This window comes from Doryrhamphus excisus, linkage group LG16 (genome assembly GCF_037039965.1).
Source record: "Doryrhamphus excisus strain RoL-2023G ecotype Guam linkage group LG16, RoL_Dexc_Guam_v1.1, whole genome shotgun sequence".
In the NCBI taxonomy this organism is placed as follows: Eukaryota; Metazoa; Chordata; class Actinopteri; order Syngnathiformes; family Syngnathidae; genus Doryrhamphus; species Doryrhamphus excisus.
In genome coordinates, this window is record NC_136372.1 from 17745054 (window position 1) to 17764114 (window position 19061).

Here is a 19061-nt window from a genome sequence, read left to right on the forward strand (position 1 = left end):
ACCAAGTGCGAGGAGTTTGCAGGTGAAGGCAATAGCAATGGCTCGGAGGCTGGATGCTATCCCAGTGAGGTTTGCTGTCAAGGATTTTCCCACTCGTCACTTGCAGGCCCTTAAAGAAGCTTGGGCTGCACAGCGAGAAAGCCCTGAAGAATATCTTTAATTCAGTAGCGAGGGCATCAAAAGCTGGGGCAGGGCGCCTGAAACTCCGCTAACCTGACCACTGGTAGCATCGCTGATGTGTTAATTATTATTTTGAAAATAAGAAAGCTTTTAGTGATAATGTGCACAAGGACAAAATAGTAGCGACTGGGATGGAGGGAGCTGGACGATGTCCTTACCTTGGTCCACCTTTTCCAAAGTGGCTGAATCCACTGCAGGATGAAGCATCCCTGCAAACGATAATAACAGGCTGGATTTAAAAAGGGAACAAAAATGGCGTCCTTTATAACCCAACATGACAGAGTATGTCTTTAGTTCAGTTGATTTTTTATTTTTTTTCCTGTTTTGTGCTTTTATTTTGTTAGCTCCAATCCTGTTGCATCTAGTTCCACCCCTCCACTCCTGTTAGAGGGAGCTGGGGGGGCGCACCTGGTGGTTATCTGTAATTATGGTGCTATTTACGGTGCTGCAGGGGTATTATTGTTTGTACTGTGCTTGTGTCGTGAGGATTGCTGAGCTTTCTGTGCACTCCACTGCACCTTCTGCTGCCATTTCCTGCGGCCGGGCTTCTATGGTTTTTTTTTGTTTTTTTTTTTACTACCCTCCACTTTCAACTGCTACAGGTATTATTGTTTATGTCCATATAAGAAAACATTCAACATTTCTTATTAATATCAAAACAAACAATTTAAGACTCCATGTCAAAACTGTGACGTTTCATACCCAGTAGAGAAGTTATAAACTGCATGGAGACTTGGTGGTCCTGTTGGAGCAGGTCCCGCAGGGCCCCTGGAGAACACTTCAGGACCCCGCTGACAGCCGACAAGGCATAAGCCTTCCTGACCGACTGTGGAACACAAGAGATAAATGCACAAGACAATTACCAGAAAGCTTTTACCTAATAAATTTACAGTACCTGAGGCTCAATGACAGTAAAAGGGTCAAATGTTACTCACCGAAACGTCATCACTCTCCAACATTTCAATCACACAAGCCACGCAGAGCTGAAGGCCCCCTCCCTCTGCGGGGCCCAGACGCCCACTCCATCGTGGGTCGTGTCTGAAGTGAATCTTGTCGTATATAATCTCCTCGCTTGTCATTTTTTTTGGTGAAGTTACATTCTAAACTACAAAAAACATTAAATTCAGGAGGCCATTATCTAAATAAATTGGATAGTGCTACATCAATTAGCTGCAATGGCGCCGAGAGAGCTAGGATAGATAACTAGCGAAGTATCTTCTCTGGAAAAAGGTGTTCATTGGTTCTTAATATACGTTACAACATTTTTCCTTCAAAATGAAATTACCGTTTCAGCAGTTAGGTGGCCTTTAAAGATCAGCTACGTCTGGAAACAATTGCTAGCAAACTTTTTTTTTCAATTGCTAGCTAACTAGCTAACAGCTACAACTTTAGAGACGAAAGGAACGATCCAAATATCCACAGCATTGATACCGAGGGTAGCATCGGTATAGGATGATACTAACGCTATACGAGTGCTATTAAAATAAGTGTCCTGAATTACTCTGATTATAGTGTGGAGTGTATCATTTTGATACCAATTTGCACTATCGCTCACCACGGCTAACAAACTCAATTTAGAAGCTGAAAACTTTATTGATATCAACATTTAAAAAAAACAAATGGATGAGTATCCGATGTCATATACTGTATGAGGGGAAAATATCACAAAAAATACCCAGCAAAATAATGATTTTCTGTCTTTAGCCGTACATTTAATGAATAGTTTAGGGGAGGAAAAAAAATAAAAACAAGTGGTTTGGATGTTGTTTGCCGGATCAATAACATGAAGTGTGCAGCCTAAAGGGATACAAAAGAAACAAATTACAAGTCTTTCTCCCCCAGACACTCATTAAGTATAACAAATTACTTCTGTACCAGAAGCAATACTATAAGAACGTACTTTATCATTCCAAAATGGCCAGATTGCTTCAACCGTGTCACATTGTCTTTAACACACACAATATTTATTAGCACTTTTTTTACAATTTGGAAATTGCTAAAGTAAAGAAAGTTATCACAGTTTAGACTAAAAACGATATCCGATGTTATACTCCAAAGACGTACAGTAGAAACCTGCATGTGTGTTTATTCTAAGGGTCCCAATTGTGCCATTTCCTTGACAACAAACCCAATATTTGTTTTAAAAAAAGCACATCAACACATACAGTAGTCTTGTGTGCAGAGGACTGGAGAGTGCAAATCTAATCTGACAATATATGTGACCTCCCTCCTCCAGTGGAAGAAATGCAAGCAAATAGACGCTACTGTGCAGGAAGTACGTGGCCACAGGCTGATTTAGATGACTAAGACGAGCAAGAGATTTAAAAAAAAAAAAAAAGGTGAACGTATTTGTAAAAACGATATTATTAGTGCTTGTGCAGGACCGGCCATGCTGAAAGAGACAAAGCATGGAGACATATGGATTGTGCTGGAGGCCAAACATAAAACGGGGACGCATGCAAACAAATGGCTTTGCTTTTCTATGGCTTTGTTTGCCTGGTGTGAGCCACTTCCTGTGTGCAAACAAAACAGCATTCATGTGAGTTTCCAGTCATCTCAGGTAGTCCCGTTAGCAAACTGATACTTATTGATGGCAAGTCAATAAGTTGTGTGTTTTCACTACTTGGTTAAGAGTTTTAACACTTTCTGTTGTACACTAATCTTTTGGAAGTTGGATGTGACGACACAATTCAAGCCGTCTTGTTAGAGATGCTGTGTTGACCTCACTACACGGGAGGAGGGCCCATAGAGGAGGAGGAGGAGGAGGAGGAGGAGGATGAATAAGGGTGTGCTCTCCTCACTGAAAATGTGTTCAGGTGCAACTCACCCACAGAGGGGAAAAGTTCTGAAGTCGTTCCAATGGATTACATCTAATGGAATGAAGATTATTTCACAAAAACGGACCCTACTGAAACAAAGATTCAGAATCTAGAAATCGTCATCCAAAGGTAAGAATATCAGCAAAATATCTCATTATATACTCAACTGTATTCGGACAAAATCTAATCATTTCTAATTGACATCCCTGCAGTCTAACAGTCCAGTGACCAAAAAGTACAGTAGTACTGTAATTCCTGTTACCTTACATTATGATGTAACACTACTCCTTGTAGTAGGATAATATGTGGTCTTATGTTGTGATGGTGCCTGTTAAAAGGACTGAACGTGTATTAACTGGAGGTCAAGGGGGTCGAACGTACTACGGCCCGCTGCTTGTTTTTAATTGGCCTGGACACACAGTAGAAATAACACGCAACCAAGAAAAAAAAAAGTAAAAAATTATACAGTATAGCTAATACTAATATAGTTACGGGACTGTGTCTAAAGCAGTGGTTCTCAACTTGAGGGTTGCGACTCAAAAGTGGGCTTTTTTTTTTTTTTGCCAGGGCAACAAAAAAGAATGTAGTGACCCCATGTCTGTGAATGCACCTCGCATTTTTGCCATTGCTATTTGTTAGCTACGCCGCCACAAGGTGCGTGGCGTGTTTATGGCTGATATTCTCAAACTTGAGCGGGAGAGGAAGGACATCGCGACACAGCTGCGGATATCTGCTGGAGAAGAGCACGCCGTAAAGAGAAAGATAGCGTCTCACCGCGGCAGCTAACGTTGAAATAACGAGATATTTATAGATATTATAGTATAAGTGTGAGTTGAAACATTTCCACATTTCGATGTTGCCACTCTTCGTTGAAACCAGTTAATGAAGCGCTAATCTAGAGGAGCTTTGAGGACATTTCATTATCATGTCATTGCTAAAAGCAAAGTGCAATTTTGACAGGCCGTGCAGCTTCATCAGCAATCGACCGCATGCAGCCGAGAACTGAAGCAGACACGTAGCGGAATTTCTCATGTAAACCCACAAAAACCTCAGGACTTGTCCTCGTCTTGAGTGTGTAGGCCCTTTTAATATATCATTACACAAGCGCCATTTGCATATTGTTTTTGTCCTTCTCCCAGATGTTATGCCTGTGCTTATTTTGCCATGCCTCAGAGCTAATCCCCGCTCCCACTTGTCTCTTCAGCACTTTAAAGCTGCCGTAATACATAATAAACAAACGGAAGAGAATTGAACCAATAACAGGGGTTGTTATCACCCCTATGCGGTACCAAACGCCCGCATCCTGGCAGGTGCGGGTCTAGTCTCCAAGCCAGGGAGGTCAGAAGTGTTGTGTATCAATGACAGCGTTGGCGTCACGGGGGCTAAAACCTTCATATTACGTCCAACGGGGGATATATCCTTTTACACAAGGACAGTAGACTACTTAGGAGTAAACAAAAGACCTCTTTTTCTGTGAGAAAATTAGGGTAAGATGAACCGATGTGAAAATCACTCCAAATTAAAGTCTGTGAAAAGGGAGGCTAGAAAGCCGGAAACTGGTGACAAATATAACGTATGACTTGCTGGATGACTGGCTGCTTGGCAAATTGGGTTGAAATAATGGAGGAAATAATGAAAGACGGTTAAACATCACCAACACGATTACAAATCACGTATGCTCACTACGTTTAAAGAATATTTGTCATAGAAAAAAAATACAGAACACCCTTTAAGGCCAATTATACAATTACTTACCCAATATAACAGCCTGACTCACGGCGTCATCTTACAAAGAAGGCCAAGATCATCACACAGCAATCTAACACTCAATCGGTAGCTAAGAAATACACAAGTACCAATACGAGTAAAAAAAAAAAAAAACGGTTTTAACATTTTCCCCGAATGCATTTTGTCCCAGCAAAGCGTTTCATTGGTTATGACTGCCGCTGCAATGCTGCCTCTGAGAGGCTGACGTCATTGCAGCACCCTGGCAAGCGTAACCAATGAAATGGTTTGCTTGGACAAATTATGAGATTATGGGAAAACGTTAAAGAGCTCCCGTTTTCCCACGACTCACAGCATTTAATGATTAGTAGTAGTTCTGAAGTCATGATACCACGGCCATAAATTTGCCGCATTTCTGCATAAGCTGCAGGTGAAGACGTTTTCAATGATAATTGTTTTATACAAGTTTTTTTTTTCCTGTTTGATTGTGTTAGCAAGCGGCTAACAAGGACGTTTTGTCATAAAAACTACATTTGCACTCATGCAGTGTATGGTGTCTAACTGGCGTTCCACTGTAATCATTTTGGGAACTATTGAAGTGAAATTGATTAAGGAATCACGGAAATAAGTTGGTTTAAAATGTTCAATACAAGTCTGACTTTAATTCTATTATTTGTCTTTCAATTTCTACTTTTCCTTTTACACTAGACCTTCTGATGACTTCTCTTTCTCCGCTTTCTCACGCACCCTTCCTGGTTCTTAAGCCAGGCTCCTAATCACTCCACCTATGGGCTAAAAACGACAGCTAAGACCTCCCTCTTCACTCTTTGTGCTCCTTCTGCTCACCTTCTGCTCATTCTCTCCTGTCCTGCTTTGTCATGTCCGTATCCACGAGGAACCCACCCCATCGGCGGCGCTCCTTGGGTCCCGTCTCGCCCAAGCGGATCTATAGAAATCTGTCCTGCCGGCTAAGGGGAGGGGAGTCGTCTGTGGGCAGGGGAGCAGGCGCACCCAAACACCTCGGCAAGTCTGCAGATGCTGTAAGATATTTCACATGACGCTACATCTCTGTCACGCTGATGCTCACATCTTTCCACGATGATGTAACTCCTGCCTTGGACTTCCCTGACCCAACCTGACAACCTTCTTGTGACCCTATTAGTACAAGACCTTGTGGGACGCGGTGGAGAATGAAGACACGCTGGCTGTTCAAACTCTGCTGTCCAGAGACCACAACAACTGCAGAGGAGGAGGAGGAGGAGGTGGTGGAAGCCTGTGGGAGAGAGGAGAAAAGAAGGACAGAGACTGGGAGAAAGAAAGGGAGAAGGGGGTTAACAGGGTGAGCGAGCAGGGTCTGGTCCCGCTGGATGTGGCTGCACTCACCCACAATTCCCCTCTGCTCCACGTGTTGACAAAGGCGGGAGCCAGACATAACCCCGTTTGTAAGTCTTGGGAAGAACGCATATCATGACAAGATATCAGCTGACCAGTGATTGGCTGTGGCGGTTGATGGAGTGGACTTCCTGTTAGTGTGCAGACCGGCAGACTGGGCGCTGAAGCTCGACGATCTGGTGGCGCTGGCGAAGAAAAGGGTGGAGGAGAGGAAACAGGAGTTACCGAGGAAGGCCGGGGCTGGGTCTCACGCGCAGGCTGACGTTCACAGGCAGATCCGGCTTTGGAGTCTCAGGCTGCAACTGTACTGCCGGATGAAGGAGAACTTCCACAAAACAGGTCAGGGGCAAGAATATTGAACACTTTTATGATCTTGTCCTTCAAGAAGGAGGTTCTTGCTCGGTGTCAGTGTCCAAACCTTTTATTGGTATAAACGCGGGTCTTCAGAAATAATTTTCAAAAATCTTTTCTTGTAATATTATCACTTCATTTCCATAATATTTTTGTACCTTATTACCATATTATATACAGAAAAAAAATATATTAATATATAAAAAATACATTATTTATTATTATTTATTATTATTATTTTTATTATATTATTATTATGTTATTATTATCTATTATTCTCATTTTTATTCTGGTAACACTCCATCTACTTTTTTCTATTTTTGACTTTTTCAACTACAATTTTCCAATTATAGTATTTGCATTTCTACAGTATATAATTATTTCTTATCAATTTTACTCATCGTAATATTTTGACTTTATTGTCATGACTTTCTCCGCAACCAAATAAAAAAAAATCATATTATGACTTAAGTCTTTTTTCTGTAATATTTAAACTTTATGCTACTAAAATGACAGTATTTTTCCTCATAATATTACAACATTATTCTAATAAAATTATGACTTTTTCTCCTTAAATGACAATTTTTTTCTCTTAATATTTTAACTTTTTTCTTTTTTGATTTTTCTTATGAAAGTTTGGATTTAAAAATGTACTGTGGATCATGAAAAATAGCCACAAACAGCCCCCGGGCCGCACCTTGGACACCCCTGCTCTGTACGAACACCTTTTACTGCATGCGGCCCTCCTTTCTTTCCTCTTACAAGCAATTAGCTGACACTTTACGGTGTCGTTATTGTCAGGGTGAAAATGTCAGCTCAGCCTTTTGAATGCAGTAAAACGAAGCTCAGCCCTGATAGGAGATTCCCGAGCCTGAGGAACAAATTGAAAAAGTCACCGGGTTTCTTTGTCTGAAAGCTCGTTTTTAATCGCCCCACTGTGGGTCAAACAAGGTGTGGAAAAGGCAAGAAAGGCAAGAATGGAGTCTTTTCTACGGCGGGGTTGAGGTTGCCATAATAATAATGGAATTTGACTGTAGGTCAAAAGCCTCACGAAAAACAAGTTCTAACTTTCCTGATTGACTTTTGTGTACGTTTAATCCAGAACTGCCAGGATGTCCCTGCCACGTATCCATACTGGTGACCAGCACGTCTTCCCTCCTGGTGGCAATCAAAGAGCCAGACAGCGACTGCGGAGGACTCATCACCTGCTACAAAGGTACGTAACGCTAACCGACCCCGACCCTGACGCTTTGCAGCACGGCGGTGTGGTTAGCACGTCTAGGAGCGGAGCTGTCATGGTTGCAACAATAACAATCAGGTTTGATGCTAATTCTGAACACGGCTTCGTACTAACTGAAAAGGAAGTTGAGGTCAGGCGCCCTGCTTGCAGGATCCTGGCCAATATGGTTATTATTTTTTACACTACAGCTGACTTCAACAAGTTCTCCACTAAATGTGGAAAGATTATGGAAATTAGCTAATAATAATAATAATAATGTTTTATTAATCATGAATTATTCATTTTGAGCCACCACAAATGCTTTTGGCACAACCAAATACAAAATAAAATAATTTAAAATATATGAAAAAATAACAAATATAGTTGTCACTTGTGGAAAATTTGGTTGCAAAAAATGTTATATTACAAAAATAAAGTCAAAATATTATGACAATAAAGTCATTTCATTGGTTAGAAATACATTAAAAAAATAACAAATATAGTTGTCATTTGTGGAAAATGTTATACCATTACGAGAATAAAGTCAAAATATTATGACAATAAAGTCATAATTATGAGAAGAAAGTTTACAACAAGATGTTGAAATAGTGTGAAAAATTTAAAAAAAACATCAGAAATGGAATAAAACTCGCAATTTTACGAGAATAAACTCATAATAATACGAGGAAAATGATTTCTAATGAATATTTATAAATAAATAAAAACAAGTACTAATATGAGAGTACTTTCAATGTTACTGCAACATGGGAACATTGCTAGTAGTAGACAGTAGTAACACGTCTATTCTGGCACAGCAAGGGTGGGCCTCAACGCTGTAGAACGGGGGTGTCCAAAATGTGGCCCGGGGGCCATTTGCAGCGCGCTTTTTTTGTATTTTTTTTGCTGCAAATGTGTTATATTACAGGAATGAAGTTGAAATATAAGAAGTGTATTTACAAATATTACTTAAGAGGAGGAAACTTTCAATAAAAAGTACAAAAATGGGAGAAGTGGGAAGATTATACTAATAATACGAGTAGTCAACACGTGATTTGGCTTTTAAATATGCCTGTAAAGGGGGCGAGGGGGGGCATGCGGGAAAATGATTAAGAACCACTGAATTAATTTTTGATGATGATGATCGGGTCGGCCATCTAGTAGCATTCCTCCGCTACGAGTGAATGCGTCTTATGCAACTTGTCTCTGGTGTTGCCTGACTACCCCCCCACCCCCAACCCCCCACCCCCCACGCCGCCACATGCAAGCGGAGTATAGCGCATGTACCCGGGGCTTTGAAAGTCGCAGCTGAGAAAGAGAATAATCCATCAGTGAGATTGTTGTGCCTTCACAGTGGAATGGAGCACCTCAGCTAGCTTCAAGCGCATCCTTGGCTCAGCTCAAGTCACAGAGACCAAGAATCCTTCCTATAGCATCAAGGGACTCACAGCTGTAAGACACGTACTAGCACCTACACACACCTACACATGGGTGACACACACCTACACACACCTACACATGGGTGACACACACCCAATTGTGATGGCAGATCCCTCTGCCATCACCAAGGACTGTAATATAATATAAGACGTACGTCACGTCTCAACTATATGATCATTTGTGGCGTCTTTGAACGCAGGGAGAGCATCACTACGTCAGGGTGAGCGCCTACAACGTGAAAGGATGGGGCCCGCCGCAATGCTCGACTCCCGCCAGCGCCGCCCCCTCCAGTAAGTACAACCATAAACCCTCGGGGACGCTTTTCTCAAAGGGTTCTAATGTCCTCTTTTTTTTTTGTTATGTTTGTTTTTCACACCTGCTCCTGCCCGGATGTGGAAGTGTCAGGATCCACTCATAGCGGGTACATGAGTGGCGAATGATTCAAATATGGAGGTTTAAAGATGTCGCCGTGACTCAGCCGGCTTTGTGCCAGTGATGCTGTGAGCTTGAATTAAGATGAAATCGTTCATGCATGCGCTTCCATCTCCGCTCATTCCTTCACGTAACGCCCCCCCGCTCCTCCTCCCTGGGGCAAAACCATTGAAGACGTGCAAGATGGCCGAAAGAATTCAATTATTACGCCAAAAATTCACCTTCTCTTTGTTGCCGTATGAGTTAAATGGGACCAATTGGTTTGATACCGTCATGGATGTGGAACATTGAATTGATTTGAGCGCCAATGACCTTTACTCAATGATTCCCATCCCCAGGCTGGAGGGAGTGCAGCGGCGTCAAGTCGCAATACAGAAATCACGAGGCTTTAGTCAGGAAGCTCCTGGAGGACGGCGGAGAGCCACATCGAGGGGGATACTGTCGAGGTAACGCATCTATTCTGGTACAGTAAGGGTGGGCCTCCATGCTGTAGAAAAGGGGTCCACTAAAGGGTCCACTAAATGTGGAAAGATTCTAGAAATTAGCTGCTAATAATAATAATAATGGTTTATTAATCATGAATTATTCAGTTTGAGCCACCACAAATGCTTTTGGCACTACCAAATATAAAATAAAATAAATAATTAAAAATACATTAAAAATAACAAATATAGTTGTCATTTGTGGAAAATGTGGTTGCGGAAAATATAATATTATGAAAATAAAGTCAAAATATTAAGATAATAAAGTAATGATTATGAGAAACAAAGATGTTGAAATAGTCTGAAAAATCAAGAAAAAACATCAGAAATGGAATAAAACCCGCAATTTTACAAGAATAAACTCATAATATTATGAGGAAAATTATTTCTAATGAATATTTATATATAAATAAAAACAACAAATGGAAAATGAGGTTGTGGAAAAAGTACTAATATGAGAGTACTTTAAATGTTACTGCAACATGGGAACTACATTGCTAGTAGTAGACAGTAGTCTAGTAGTAACACGTCTGTTCTGGTACAGTAAGGGTGGGCCTCGACGCTGTAGAACAGGGGTGTCCAAAGTGCGGCCCGGGGGCCATTTGCAGCGCGCTGTTGTTGTTTTTTTGGTACAAATGTGTTATATCACGGGAATAAAGTTGAAATATAAGAAGTGTGTTTACAAAGATTACTTAAGGAGGAAACTTTCAATAAAAAGTACAAAAATGGGAGAAGTGGGAAGTTCATACTAATAACACGATTTGACACCGACTGTACATCACAAAGTCGGGATGCTGGTATTTCCGGAAACGTCTTAAAGCCTCTTACTGGTCTAGCGGCCCTTGCATCCTTTCATTTTCCAGTCATGCGGCCCCCGTGGAAATAGTTTAGAATGACAATTAAAGCCATTTATTTATCTGTCGGCACGAGGAGAAGCCAGTCCCTTTTTAGCATGTGGTGACTTGTGCCTGATATCGCCCCTCTGTTGCTCCGCAGAGAGCCCCAAAGCCCAGACCCCCAGCAAGCGTCTGTCTGTGTCTCGGGGCATCAAACATCTGTTCCAGTCTGCTACCAAGTTTGTTCGTCTCCTACAGAGGTACGCCTCCGTCTGATGGCACTTTTTCATGTGACGTGATTACGGCGGTAAAGCGCGGCTTAGCTGTTTTGTTGGAAGAAGCGGTCGTGGTGGTGGCGGCGATGAGGGAGGAGTTCCTTTCAGCAACATTTACTGCTGGAAGTCATTGACTGTGGACTGGGATTATAATAATATACGAGCGTCGTATTTAATCGCCAAAACAACAGGCTTTTGTTTCAGGTTTAAATGATCTTACAACACGACAATAATCCCAAACATGGGATGGCTAATGTTGCAGCTGTAACCCACGGCGAGCTGAAACTCAACTCTGAACCCCACGACATCACTTCCTGTCCGTCCCTCATTCAGTTCCCTCCCCTGGCACAAGAACAGACTTAGAGCAACACAAACAAGTCTTATTTATGTGGCTTATTATGTCTACTATATCGGATAATGAGTGTAAAGGTGACTATAGGGGTGCTATTTCATGTCTAGAGGGCTCTACGACTGTATTTAGAAGGTTGTAAACATCTTTTATATGCTCTAAATACAAACATTTTCAATTTGTACATAAGGAATCCTGCTTTGCGGACATTCCCGTATCCACTGGAGATAAACGAGAGAATTCTTTCTGGATGGAACCGTGGGATGTTTTTTGTTTGTGATGAAAGGCTATTTTTGGAACAGCAAAGTTAGATTTAACTCCAGTTGATCTTCCTTTCGCTCTCCTATGAATGCCATCAGGGGCGTGTACTTGGCAACTGTCTTCTACCACAAGGAAATCATCCTGGTGACGGCTGAAGATCAACTCCCACTGGTGGAGATCCAGTGCTGCTCAACCTTTCTCATCCACAACTTTGTTTGGTTTGCAAAGGTGAATCTCGTACATCAAATGTCCGCAACATTTTGATATACCGATGGCACGATCTAATGAGAACGAGTACAACAACAGCCGCCATGATGGAGATAGCGAGGCTGGCAGGCAGTAGAGCACAGACCTTCGCCAAGGTGGAGAAACATCAATAAAACACATTTGCCCCCCCCGCCCCGCTATACAACGATACTGGATGTCAAGACGGCGCAAGTGTGGCCTGGGGCCGTTTTCGGCCCCTCAGCCAATAAAATCAATTCATTATGAATGAGTTCTACGCTGCTGCCCTCTTAAATATTCCACCTTGAAAAAAAACAGCCATTTTGTGTTGATGGTATTCACTTGACGAGATGCTATGCTAAACAAGTTCTTGCAATCAATTCATATCGATCTCGTCTCTTGACCGGAGGTGACAAGAAAAACTCATAAAAAAGGGAAGGACAAGACTTAGATTTACCAAAAAAAGAGAGTAGCACCGTCAAGAGCCAAGTACTGCGAAAGTGGCTCTACATACTCGAGCTCTGTGCTCGAGATGCAGCTCCCCAAACCGAGTAAAACGGTACCGTGACGCTGGTTTAAATCCCACAATAGGAGCAAGGCATTATTATAGAGCGTTATGAGGACTTCTAAAAGATTAGCATTGCCAAAAACAACACCGGTCGCTGCCAATAGAGCCAGGGAGGGGGAGCGAGGTGTGTGTGTGGGGGCGGGGGGGGGGGGGGGGGGGGTAGCTGGCAGAAAATTGCTGACCGTGTCAATGAGCAAGTTAACACTGATTGTTGTACTACGCCTTTAGTGTTCTCGGGTCCCAAAGCTCGACATTGTGGAACCTTTATTCATATGTCAAAAATGGCGTTTTGGTTCTCATAGCATTCTGACTTAAAAAAAAAAAGGAAGCAATTAACCGTTATTAATTAGGGACTATATACACATTTTTGTTTGATAAAACTGGCAAAAAATTGCATTTATAAGACGCTGTCAAACAATATGCTTCTTATTGTGGTAGTCGTATGCAGTGCTGTAGAACTATACTGCATAGATTGAACTCATAAATGCGCCTCCATATTAACGGAACGCTGACCGTCAATTAAAAAAAAAAGTGAGCTTTCTTGTACCGGATCTCATTAGATTGCATAAGTGGCCACAATTTAGCGTGCGTCCACTGGAAGGCGGCCATTAAGAACCTCCACGGGATGTACATCAATGATTCAGCACGTAATTCCCTGTGTCAAATGCGCTTTATCTACTTCCCAACAGTTGTCCTGTGCGTGGCAGGAAGTGCCCCGGCTCCAGCAAGCGCTTGCCTCTGCTCATTCATCTCCCTCGTCGCTCCTCCAGAACAGACACAATATTTTAAGAGCCGTCTCCCAGCTGCAGGTAGGACGTTAAGCGGCGAACGCTGCATCACAGGAAGCAATAACCGAGGTTAATTGCTATTTTAATTGCTTATTAATACGTTACCTCCAACTGCCACCTGCATCAGGATACGCAAATGCACACCCAGGACCCCTGGTAGCCATATTTATCCATCCTCTTGTTTACAGTCATCGTTGGGGACAATGGACCTCGGCCAGGTTCACTATGAGCCGCTCAAAGACCGACAGGGGAACATTTTACTCGTGACGCTGAAGGAGTTCCCAGACCTTCCCAAGTGAGGAAAAACTCCATTGTTACTTTCTGTTGGTCTGGCAGGCATTTGTACCGCCTTAAAATATCTGGAAGGATAATCTCCTTGTAACAGTGCTAAGACTCCATGACCCCTCTAGAAGTCAATGGCATTCAACCATCTTTATCCATAATGATGGTGGTGACAGTCTACGGTTTCCATGGCGATTGCTTTCTTTTTCTTTAGTGCGCCGCCACTTGGGAGACACATTGTATGCTAACCGGAAAATTTAGGCAAAACGAGGCAAAATTTGGCATGAAATAAGTTTTTAACCGAAAAACACGCAAACCTATGAGAAGGTCAACAGTATGCATGGAAGATGCTAACTTTCTTGCATCGTGCGAATTAGTGTCTGTTCCCGTGTGCTTACGTTTTCATCCTTTGTGCCCCAAAGCCACCCGGAGCCTCCTCTACAGTGGATGCCTTTGGCCCGCCTGGAGAAGAACCGCAGTAGAATTCCTCTGCTGCCTGAACCCACCGCCATGGACATGCTCTACGAACAGCTCAGGGTCAGCCTAATTTGGATTGAAATAAAAATATTAAATGATATTCTTGTACAGTAATCACAGTTAATTGCTTCCAGACCCAACCATAAGTAAAATGTTCACAAAGTAGAAGTCCTTATTTATGAATGTATTATTTTTGTAGTTTAGCATAGAAAGCCTTCTATAAACAGGTTTATCATAAGAGCCCTCTAGACATGAAATAGCACCCCTATAGTCACATTTACACTTGTATAACATGGGGAAAATGTCTTGTTTTTCCAGGTCCTCATCAATGTAAATAATGTAACATTACTGACACCTAGTGACTAGTGTGGAATACTACATATCAGTGTTTTCTGGATGCCTTACATTTGTTTTTTTACATCATTTAGCCATTTGAACATTTTCTGTTAATGCCAAAAACATGTAAAATATGCCTAAATACGCCTTTTTGGACTTATAGTATGCCGTAATCAACCACAAGGCGGCCATAATAGATGAATATATTTTGAAAAACTGCAATAGAGCGCGATGTAGCGACGACTGTATACATTTTAAATAGAATGTCATCCCATTTTACTGCTATACAGACTGTTCTGACCCATAGAGCTGATTGGAAGTCTTGAAGTGATAGAAGGTCCAACCCAAATGAGCACCGTAAGAGAGACACCCCCTTGAATGTAATCTCCCGTTCCTCCGCAGGAGAAGCTGGCCTACCACAGACACAGCAATCAGTGGGCCCAGCCGGGTCTGTACGTGGGCATCCTGAAGTTATGGAGCTCGGTGGAACAGATAAGGGTTCTGGTGCCTCAACGGCTGCCCAATCTACTCTGCCACACACGGGTCAGACATAATTCCCACGTCAGCAGGTAACACGGGTGAAAGCACGGCTGACATATTCCTTTTTAATCGCTGCTCTTTTGGTGTTTTATTGCGTTGTCATTTTGTGCTAGAGAAGAGTGGGCGTGGCTCCAGAGTAACGTCTATGCCACATCCGGAGACACTGTTCCGAACTTCGTGAGCAGCAAGGATGACAACTTGATGGAAAATAGCAGCTTGGTGGAGTTTATCAGGTCTCTCAGAGCGGCGGTCTCACATCTCCTGACAAAGCTCAACATCCCCCTCTACAGGGTAAACACAGTTTGACACCTTGAAAGCAGACGTCTCACCAGGTTTCATCTCAGTGATAAAGATAAAAATAACAACAAACAGGGGCGAAACTATGAAAAAAACCCCACATTGGGCCGTCTTGATCCTGAGTTGAGTTAAATGCATGTTTTCGAGTACTACAACAAATTATTGCAGTTTTGTGGTTGAAATAGTTTTTATATATTTTTTAAATATTTTTTATATTTAATATTTTTGACCTCAATTAAGAATTTTCAAGCATAAAATGGCTAAATGTACTAAAATACAAATATAAGGCATTCAGCAGATCCATTCAAAGTCGTCGTGATGACATGTAGTATTCTATACTGGTCACTACATGTCAGTAATGTTCCATTCATGAGATAAAGTACTGTAAAGAACAGAAAGTTAAAAAAAATAATGAACTTGCCCAATGCTAACACGAGTCTATATTATTTCTTATCTTCTGTCTACTACAGTTTAGATAATAATTATTAATAATATAATTTTACAATAATATATAATATAAATAATTTTATTATAATATAAATAAATAATATAATAATAAAGGTGAATATAGGGGTGTTAGTTCATGTCTAGAGGGCTCTAGTAAAATAGTAGGTAAATTAAATACTCTAATAAAGGTAAAAAGTAAATTCTTATGTCTACTAGTTTAAATAATAAATTATTAATAATAAATAAATATAATAAACAATATATAACATTATAAATAATAATATAATAATAATATAATAATATTAATTTCTTATAATATATTAATATAAGTAATATAAATAAATAATATAATAATAAAGGTGAATATAGGGGTGTTAGTTCATGTCTAGAGGGCTCTACTAAAGGCAGCAGCTGGTCAATCATGAACTGATGAATGTTGTCATGACGACTGTTCCTAATAAGCCGTCCCGTGACGTCTTCCTGACAGGCCTATCAGTACGGGGTGTATACCAGGGAGCTTCTGCAGTTAGGAGAGAAAGTGTCCATGCTGCTGCTGCTTCCTCCCAGTGAAGACTTCAGCTCCAGCTACTGGCCTCTGGTTGGAACCAAGGAGCCTGGCCTCACCATGCCCCTGCAGATCTTCGAGCTGGGTGGGTTTGAAAGTTGCAGTTGTCTCTCTTTATTCCATGCAGAATATAACAAATGAAAAGTGATGAAATATGGTGCAATTAGCACAAAAGCTCACTTTTTCTTCTGACCTTCATTTGAACATAAAGTGAATCCTCCTTTTAACTTCTCTTGATTACGCTCCTAAGTCTGCTAATGACTTCTGAGGCTCCTTTAATGTGGTCATTTCAATTTCCTTTCAACTCTCATCGTGTTTAGTTCATCTCTGGACGTACGAGCGGGACTTCCTGTCCCAGTACTGCCAGGCCTGGGTGAGGCTGGAGCTGGATACTCACCTGGCCCAGCAGGCTCTGCGGGAGGCGCTGGACGCAAAGGAAGTGCAAGCGGCCCGCGAGCGTCTGAACCGTGTCACTGATCTTTCTCATGTAAGATTTGGTTTTTAAGCTAAATGTATTTGGGCCTAGCATTTATACACAAATGTTTCTGTAGACATGAATGGCACCCCTAGCAACCTTTACACTCCTATTATTGTTTACACCACATTGCAACTGAGGGTAGCGAGCTAACCAGTCAACCTCTAGTTTATTTCTTGTAAACTTAAAAAGCCAAAACTTACCACTTCCACACAGGATGGAGGAGAATTTTTTTCACTCTCATGTCGGGTATGGCATGCCAGGCTGAAAAAAAAAAAGACAAATAAAAATGGGTCACAAGTTAATAAGGGTTGAGACCATTTGAGACCCCCCCCCCTCCCGAAAGGTTCCTCACTCAGTAATTAACAATACTTGCATTTTTTCCATCAGCGTCTGGATGTGGTGTGGAGGGATGCCCGCTGGATTATGGACTGTCTGCAGTGCGTGAGGTCCAGGCAATGGGTCGGGGCAGTGCCTCTGGGCTTGGTGATGGGTGGAGACCCGCCGCCCCGTCCCGAGGGGGAGGAAGAGGAAGAAAGTTTGACAGCCAGATTGACATGGCCCCATCGACTGCAGTCGCTGAGGACCACCACGGGTAAATACCGTCACTCTGATCAGGGTCACTGGTGGCGACCTGTGGACAATTTAGAGTCTTGGGTGGACGCCCCAAGCTTCATTCATATTTCTTCATTTTCAGACAGCTCAGTTGGAATTGCTCCGGCTAATGTCGTCACAGCGGAGGTGTCCTCTCCAGCAGGAAGCGTAGCCGTTGCAGAGGAAGCCACACTGGTATTAATGGAAGGCGTTGCAAAGGGCGGGTACCCTGTAGACATCAGCACCCAATCAACTATGGATTTGACAAGCATTGCCCAATCAGAACTAGGATGTGCAAGCACTTTATTAATAGAGTCTGGACTCGAACCTGCTGCTGTTGCACAGTTGGAAGCGGGCTTCCCAGCTTTGGCTGCACCGGAGTCTGACGGTGGGCCGCAGGACTTCCCCTCAAGCATCACCGAGGTCATCCGGCCAATGGAGATGGCAGAGTTGGTGCATATTTTGCCCACACTCAGTCTTATTGAAGAGGAGACCCCCAATGATCCTTCAGCACCGTCGGTGATGGATATGCTCCAAAGCTTTGGACTTGGTATCGGTGAAAAGGACAGCTTCTTTGACTCGGAGCAAACGCACTCGGTGCATGGAACTGCCAGCACCATCCAGACAAACTACAACGTCAAAGACACGGACATTAGAGTTCCAGTAGAACAAGACATGTCTGCTTCACACTCCAAGATGGAACACGCTCCGAAGGATGCATCTCCGCAGGTTCTCAACGGGGGACAGTGTCTTCCAGTGAGGAACCAGGCCGAGTGGGACAGATCACTCAACAGCTCATCCTGATGGTTCAGCTGCAGGACAGCTCATAACGACTTCAATGTAGAAACTATGAATTAAAATGGGTTTGTAGTCAATAAAACTTGTGCTATGTTGCATATATTGTACTTCACAGACTAGTTTTCATATTATTACGGTTGGTTAATGGTTGAACCCCAATAGCAGAGGCAGACGTGGAAGTCTCAGGAAGAAGCAAATGTTTAATAAAAGTAAAAATATCCAAAAACAAACAAAAATAAATCAATGTAAGAATAAAAATAGGACCACCAGGACTCCGCAAGTACATCGTGGCTACAGCTAAAACGCAAATCTGAACCTCCCAACGTCACTTCCTGTCCGCCATTTGTCCTGCTCCCCTCTCTGATGACACAGCGATATTTGCTAATAAGGATGTAAAGGTGAGAATATGGGTGTTGTTTCAAGTCTAGATGGCTCTATTAATGTTATAAAAATTATTTAGATTCATTTATCACGGTCGGGTAATTGCAATAACCGTTTACAAAGCTAATAAATGAAAAAAGCTTACCGGAGACAAACGGCAACAAGCTAGCAACTGGGGAGCTAATGGTACACTGTCACTGCAAAGACGAATAGAGAAGAATAAAAAAAGAATAAAAAGAAGAATTAAAAAATGAATACATCAGGAAATACTGAAAATACTCGGACGCCGTCGTGCTGGATGCTACAAATTAAATTGTAGAAAGAGCTGGCTCAGGTGGATTTGCCTTTACCGGAAAACGGAAACAGAAAATCCGAACACCAGAATAAAACAGAAACCAAGACCAACAATTGTAAATTCACAAAACCTGAAAAACATGTTGTAGAAAGTCTTGTCAAACAACTAGAACACATAATAATAGCATAAGACGACCAGCTCGATATAATTTTCTTCCATTTTCCACTTTATAAAC

At 42.0% G+C, this 19061-nt stretch overlaps 2 protein-coding genes across 2 annotated transcripts in view; one reads left to right on the plus strand and one right to left on the minus strand.

The window, feature by feature from the left end:
* The window catches only part of mei1 (meiotic double-stranded break formation protein 1), a 45407-nt gene extending 29000 nt beyond the window's left edge, over positions 1–16407 (minus strand). The window contains 7 exon segments of the mRNA XM_078797360.1: positions 339–389; positions 883–1006; positions 1116–1285; positions 1466–1977; positions 5571–6301; positions 14020–14164; positions 16229–16407. Coding sequence (XP_078653486.1) covers positions 339–389; positions 883–1006; positions 1116–1259 — 319 coding nt within the window. The 5' untranslated portion in view covers positions 1260–1285; positions 1466–1977; positions 5571–6301; positions 14020–14164; positions 16229–16407.
* On the plus strand, positions 2982–19052 carry LOC131103551 (ankyrin repeat and fibronectin type-III domain-containing protein 1). The gene is made up of 19 exons (XM_058049896.2): positions 2982–3128; positions 5433–5764; positions 5887–6166; positions 6255–6455; positions 7570–7683; positions 9038–9135; positions 9323–9413; positions 9894–10001; positions 11034–11133; positions 11857–11986; positions 13241–13360; positions 13528–13634; positions 14044–14158; positions 14837–15003; positions 15088–15265; positions 16206–16368; positions 16604–16770; positions 17149–17353; positions 17456–19052. The coding sequence occupies exons 2-19, from the start codon at positions 5603–5605 to the stop codon at positions 18154–18156; spliced, it is 3207 nt and encodes a 1068-aa protein (XP_057905879.2). The 5' UTR covers positions 2982–3128; positions 5433–5602; the 3' UTR covers positions 18157–19052.
* Positions 19053–19061: the final 9 nt, after the last annotated feature.